Below are 6,545 nucleotides of genomic sequence, written 5' to 3'. Positions count from 1 at the left end.
TAAAAAAAAATATTATATATATTATATTAGTGACGGAGCGCAGCTCACATTTAAGACCTCAGAGTGACTGAATTCTGTCATTCACAGATGAAGGAATACATGTTTGTACCCATCTGACCAACCTCACTTTACATGAACAAAACCAACAGAAAGGCCGCGTCCCATTGGTCCAACGACACGTCAATCACTCCGAGCATTGCATCACTTTCTCAAACGCTCTACTGTGATTGGTGGACGACCCCAAACGCTGCCTTCTGCCTCCCCATGATTGGCTAATCCTCGACATTGCCGAACATGGTAAAGGAGATTTCGCAATCGGCTCCTCTCCATGTTTCAAACAAAACACTCTCAGATAAGACGGAATTAAACTCCAACTTTCCGCCTCAACTCTCTCTTCTTTGACGGATGGTTAAGCCCACCGCCGCCCGCTGAAGGTAAACTTTGTTTCGGCTCTACACGGATCGGAAATAGAGTGCATAATGGCTAAAAAGAGGTTAAAAGGCTCGTTAGCAGCAGAGCTTATTAGCTCGCTGGCTAAACGGCTTGGCTTGTTTTTAGGAAAAAAAAGAAAAAGTCGCTTCCCTAGAGTTTAAAGCCAGACTAATATCACAGTGTATATTCAGAGCGGGACGATTAATGTTCAGTTATGAGGAGGATAATCGTCCGTCGGCTTCTTTCAGAGAACTAAAAGTTACCAAAGTGCCGGAAATCGTCATTAATTAGCCTCTGAAACTACGCGTTGGAATCAGAGGGACGTTTGGGATGTTATTGTGTCCATCAAACCTCTCTTAAAGTCCTCTTAAAACTGAGGTTTGTGCTGAGCCCCGCATGACTCCGGAGTTCCCCTCTTATTGGCACAAAGAGAGACGCTCATGATGATGCAACAGCAGGCAACAGCACCCGCTGTTTTCACCCGGAGCGGTTTCCGCTGCGCACAGCTGACTGGCTGCATAGCAACGCGTCGACCAATCAGGGCGCAGCTGCTCATTTACATTACGCGATTAGCAGTTGGTACTAGCTTTCTGGCTAGCATCTGTTAGTTTCTGTCCTGCTGTATCTGCTCTCATAAACTGTATTTTAATGCAGCTGAAATCCTGATAAAGCCTCTTATTTCCTGTTTTATTGTCTGTTATCAGACAGCACAGCGGCTCAGAATAACAGCAGTAACAATAACTAGCTTTCTAGCTAACATGCAGCTGTGTTAGCATCTGTTAGCTTCTGTCCTAGTGTATCTGCTCTCATAAACTGTATTTTAATGCATCTGAAATCCTGATTAAAGCCTCTTATTTCCTGTTTTATTGTCTGTTATCAGACAGCACAGCGGCTCAGAATAACAGCAGTAACAATAACTAGCTTTCTAGCTAACATGCAGCTGTGTTAGCATCTGTTAGCTTCTGTCCTAGTGTATCTGCTCTCATAAACTGTATTTTAATGCAGCTGAAATCCTGATAAAGCTTCTTATTTCCTGTTTTATTGTCTGTTATCAGACAGCACAGCGGCTCAGAATAACAGCAGTTAACTCGACACCTTAACCAGCAGTTCTCTGATGTTACAGATACAACATGTCTGTAACATGTAGTTTGGAGGATGTTGGGAGGAAGTTTCTCTGTGTAAAATGTGAAAGTGAAACGTTCTGTGTCGTCCCACAGGTTCTCTCCGGCCGGACTTCCTCCTCCTTTGCTTCCCGTCTCTCCATCTCAGCACCTGAGGAGACTCTGGTCACACATCAGCACCTGCAGGCAGCACCAGATGAGCCGGCCGCCGCAGCCGAAACTCACCACAGCTGAACACAACGGCGTGAGCGTCATCCAGAGCCAGGCCCACACCGCCGCCCCGCCCTCCCCGCCGCCGCCGGCCCTCACCGGACTGCAGCAGGTCCCGCAGCTCCTTCCCACCGACCCCTCCTCCGCTGGTGGCAAGTCGCCCAGCAAGATGAAGAAGCCCTCGGCCGACAAGGACAGCGACGAGTACCGCCAGCGGCGCGAGCGCAACAACCTGGCGGTGAAGAAGAGCCGCATGCGCAGCAAGCAGAAGGCGATGGACACGCAGCAGCGCGTCAACGAGCTGAAGGAGGAGAACGAGCGGCTGGAGGCCAAGATCAAGCTGCTGAGCAAGGAGCTGAGCGTGCTCAAAGACCTGTTCCTGGAGCACGCCCACAACCTGGCCGACAACGTGCAGCCGCCCGCCGGCGCCGAGGGCGCCAGCCCCGCCCCCAACAGCACCTCCACCAACGGGCAGTGAGGGGCGGGGCCACGGGGACTCTAATATCTGCAGGTTCTCCGGCGCCTTCTTCTGGAAACAAGCCTCACATCACCTTCGCTGCTTCTCTTTGTGTCAGTCGGGTTACGTCCTCACCCCCCCACTGGGAAACATTTTCATCTGTCAGTCCTGGAAAGGCCTGGAAAGGCCTGGAAAGGCCTGGAAAATCCAAACAGTTCGGAAATGTTCCGCAAAAGTGAATTTTTTGGACTTGAATCCAGTTTTGACTGAACAGACTTTAAAGGTGAAGCCGGCTGATTGGTGCTGATTGGATGGGGGGGGTCAGGTGACCGGCGGCCGCCCCGCTGTGATTGGCTGGAGGCGCGTACAGACTGAGGCTGTTTCCCCTGAACTCTGCAGACCTTTTTCACTCTGCTGCCCTGATAAATGAGTTTCTCCTTCACTACATGTCGATGTTCTGTCTCTTTAAAGCTGATCTCAGCCGTTTCAGACTGAAACATCTGACTCTGCTGAGCGTTAACTTTAGGAAACAAACTTCTGTTTTATTAACCAAACGTTTGCACATTCTCCCTGTTGGTGTCGTCTTTGTGCCGCGGTGTGAAAGTTTTCTGTCGTGTTTGTGGCTGCAGCCTGCGGCTGGAATCAGTCCATCATCAGTGGGGGGGGGCGGGGTCTCAATCATGACGTTTACCTGCATCAGAGTCTGTCAGTCCCGTCCAGACAGGTGTGTTTGTGTGGTGAGAGCTGGGTGGAGCCGCAGCTTTAACTAAACCCACTTCAGGCCGGGTCCTTAATTGTTAATGAGGTTTGAGCGGATTGGGACAGGCCCCCCCACAGAAAGGGGCGGGGCCACACTTTAACCACCTGTGCAGGTGTGGAGTGTTCCTCTGGGCCCCCCACTGGGCCCCCACAGGTGTGTGGAGTGTTCCTCTGGGCCCCCCACTGGGCCCCCACAGGTGTGGAGTGTTCCTCTGGGCCCCCACAGGTGTGGTGCCGCCCCTGGGCCACCAGCCAAACGTTCCCACAACGTTCACCAGCGTTATTATCATTAGCGTCACAGCATTATTTATTTCTGTGGATCCAAACAAACCTGCTCAGTTTATTCCACAAACTGTCCCCGGAGTACGAGCCAAACTGACAAAAAGTTTAATGTTTAAGTCCTGGTTTAAGTCCTGGTTTAGGTCCTGGTTTAAGTTCAGGTTTAGGTCCTGGTTTAGGTCCTGGTTTAGGTCCTGGTTTAGGTCCTGGTTTAGGTCCTGGTTTAAGTCCTGGTTTAAGTCCTGGTTTAAGTCCTGGTTTAAGTTCAGGTTTAAGTTCAGGTTTAAGTCCTGGTTTAAGTCCTGGTTTAAGTCCTGGTTTAGGTCCTGGTTTAAGTCCTGGTTTAAGTCCTGGTTTAAGTCCTGGTTTAGGTCCTGGTTTAGGTCCTGGTTTAGGTCCTGGTTTAAGTTCAGGTTTAGGTCCTGGTTTAGGTCCTGGTTTAGGTCCTGGTTTAAGTCCTGGTTTAAGTCCTGGTTTAAGTCCTGGTTTAGGTCCTGGTTTAGGTCCTGGTTTAGGTCCTGGTCCTGTGGTTCTGTTGTCACGGCATATTCTAGCGTCTGAAATGACAACATTAAGAATCCACAGTTCCTCTTAAATAAAAATCCAGCCTCCAGAACCAAAAGGTCCAAATCATGTTCTCTGGTGGCGTAAAGCGGGCCGGCGCCCGTGGTTCTGGTTCTGATTCTGGTTCAGGCTGCTGCTGGCGTTGTGGGAACATCTGTGGGAACATCTGTGGGAACATCTGTGGGAACATCTGTGAGCCCAGCCTGCATCTTTTTCACTTTTCTACCTTTTTAATCTTTTATCCAACTGCAGCATGTTTTAAAGTGTTTGCATGAAAGTGGGTCGGGTGGCACCGTTCTGGATCAGGAAGCAGCCGGCATCGTTGTGCTGTTGTTGGTCTGAATGTTGCTGGGCAGCATTTCTCTGTCACTCAGCTTTTTTATATCAGCACGGGGGGGTCAGGTATGTTGTAAATTAAAGTGAATATAAAAGCTCAGCTGTGTCCTTTCTGATGTGTTTCCATCCATCCTCAGCTCTCTGGGTCCAACTGGACCTGCAGATAAAACCGGGTCAGACCTCTGAACACCAGAACCTTTTCTTTCTTTTACACTTCAGAATCCAGGTTTAATATATATATATATATTAATATTAATTTATATAATATTAATAAGTGAGCAAATGACTTTTACAGATATATATATTATATATATAATAATATATTTAGGGTTGGGCAACAATTAACATGTTTAATCTAATTAATCACATGATTTCCCTGATTAATCATGATTAATTGCACTTTTACAAAAATAAAAGCCTGTGAGCAACAGACGTTTACAAATAAAAGCCTGTGAGCAACAGACGTTTACAAATAAAAGCCTGTGATCGAAATACTTTTACAAAATAAGAGCCTGTGAGCGAAATAATTTTACAAAATAAAAGCCTGTGAGCAGCAGACTTTTACAAAATAAGAGCCTGTGATCGAAATAATTTTACAAAATAAAAGCCTGTGAGCGACAAACTTTTTCAAAATAAAAGCCTGTGAGTAACAGAATTTTACAAAATAAAATCCTGTGAGCAACAGACTTTCACAAAATAAAAGCCTGTGAGTGATACTTTTACAAAATAAAAGCCTGTGAGCAGCAGACTTTCACAAAATAAGAGCCTGTGAGTAACAGACTTTCACAAAATAAAAGCCTGTGAGTGATACTTTTACAAAATAAAAGCCTGTGAGCAACAGACTTTTACAAAATAAGAGCCTGTGATCGAAATACTTTTACAAAATAAGAGCCTGTGAGCAACAGACTTTTACAAAATAAAAGCCTCTGAGCGACAAACTTTTTCAAAATAAAAGCCTGTGAGTAACAGAATTTTACAAAGTAAAATTTTAAATAATTAAAAAAAAATTAAACCTGCGTTAATGTGCGATAAAATATTTATCGGCGTTAAATAATTAGCGCGTTAACAAGCCCTAATTATATTATATTTCTATGTGTTTTGAGCTAAATCAGCCGTGGATTCTGTGTTCAGGATTCAGAATTTAAAACTGAATTAAAGCAGAAAGTTCCACGTGGAACTCTGGAGGAAGATTTTTTATTTATTTATTTATTTTATTGATTATTTTTTAGTTATTTATTTAGTTATTTATTATTATTATTATTAGTTAGTAGTACTATTTTTATTAGAATTGGTATTATTATTGTTGTTGTTAATATACAATCATTGTAAATATTAATAATTATTTTGAGCTACTGGACTAATTTGAATTTGCCCCATTGAATAAAGTATTTTTCTATTCTATTAGCTGCACATATTTTACGTTTGTATTGAGGAGCCACTGAAATGAGGAGTTATCCGGGGGCTCAGAGGAAGCAGCTTGAACTACATTCTTGTTTCATGGCAGAAAGACGTTGGATTGGACTCGATTGGCATGTAAATAATTCACTAAATTAATGAATAATCAGCCATTTTAAGGAACTTAAAAACTTTGAAATGTAGAATTCAGAGGAACACGGATGAGTTGTAGGGTTAGAAGAAGATGTGGGACTAAAAGAAGTGTTGGTGAATTCATCGTCTGACTCAGAGATGTTTCTGGTTTTTATTCTGAGTGATGACTCAGATCAAAGATCATGTTTGTGTTCAGAGAGCCAAGAGAGTCCTCCAAGTTTCTCTGCCCCACAGGGGGGAGGAGGAGGGGGCAGCTCGTACCATCCCGCCGTGTCCCGGGACTCCACCCTGCTGCCTCCATCAGGAGCAGAGCCACACATTTACCCCCCTGCTGCCTCCATCAGGAGGGTAATGATAGGAGCAGCTGAACCTTCCTCTCTGAAACAGTCACATCTTCCTAGGATCTGCTTCATAATGTTGGAAACTACGTTACCCATGAGCCTCAGCCACAGCCTCTTCACCCCTCTCTGTTAGCAGGGTGGAGGCTGAGGAAGTTAAGATATCCTCTGAGGCTGCTGGATCCTCCTCAGTACAGCTGACACCTGCAATTATTATTTCAATTATAAATATATGTCAATTCTACAAAAAAATACGAATTCAGTGCCTTTACTTTAAATTGAATCATTCGATCCAAGTAATGTTCACTGAACCAGTTAATTAGCTGATATTTCCAGGTAAAGTGTAATTATTACTCTGGAGCTCTGAGTGAACCTTCCGCATTCGGAGCATGACGTCAGAGCCCCGCCCCCACGTCAGAGCCCCGCCCCCACATCTGAGGGGTCTTTCGTCAGTCACGTGCTGTGCGTCCACGGTCCACATTTCAACCGGGTTGAACTGAT

At 45.2% G+C, this 6,545-nt stretch overlaps 1 protein-coding gene across 2 annotated transcripts; it reads left to right on the top strand.

Moving 5' to 3' along the window:
* The first annotated feature begins 292 nt into the window (after positions 1–292).
* cebpg (CCAAT enhancer binding protein gamma) lies at positions 293–4,258 on the top strand. 2 transcript variants are annotated; one of them, XR_012769948.1, is made up of 3 exons: positions 293–434; positions 1,650–3,371; positions 3,540–4,258. XR_012769948.1 is itself a non-coding variant. In XM_075468825.1 (2 exons), exon 2 carries the CDS (start codon positions 1,750–1,752, stop codon positions 2,239–2,241), a length of 492 nt encoding a protein of 163 aa, XP_075324940.1. In that variant the 5' UTR covers positions 293–434; positions 1,650–1,749; the 3' UTR covers positions 2,242–4,258. The 2 variants fall into 2 exon arrangements, 1 of the variants encoding a protein (XP_075324940.1); XM_075468825.1 differs by having other exon boundaries at positions 1,650–4,258.
* The last annotated feature ends 2,287 nt before the right edge of the window (positions 4,259–6,545 follow it).

Source organism: Odontesthes bonariensis, chromosome 1, assembly GCF_027942865.1.
Source record: "Odontesthes bonariensis isolate fOdoBon6 chromosome 1, fOdoBon6.hap1, whole genome shotgun sequence".
NCBI lineage: Eukaryota > Metazoa > Chordata > Actinopteri > Atheriniformes > Atherinopsidae > Odontesthes > Odontesthes bonariensis.
The sequence above is the reverse complement of the archived record's forward strand: the minus strand, read 5'-3'. Positions and strand labels throughout refer to the sequence as shown.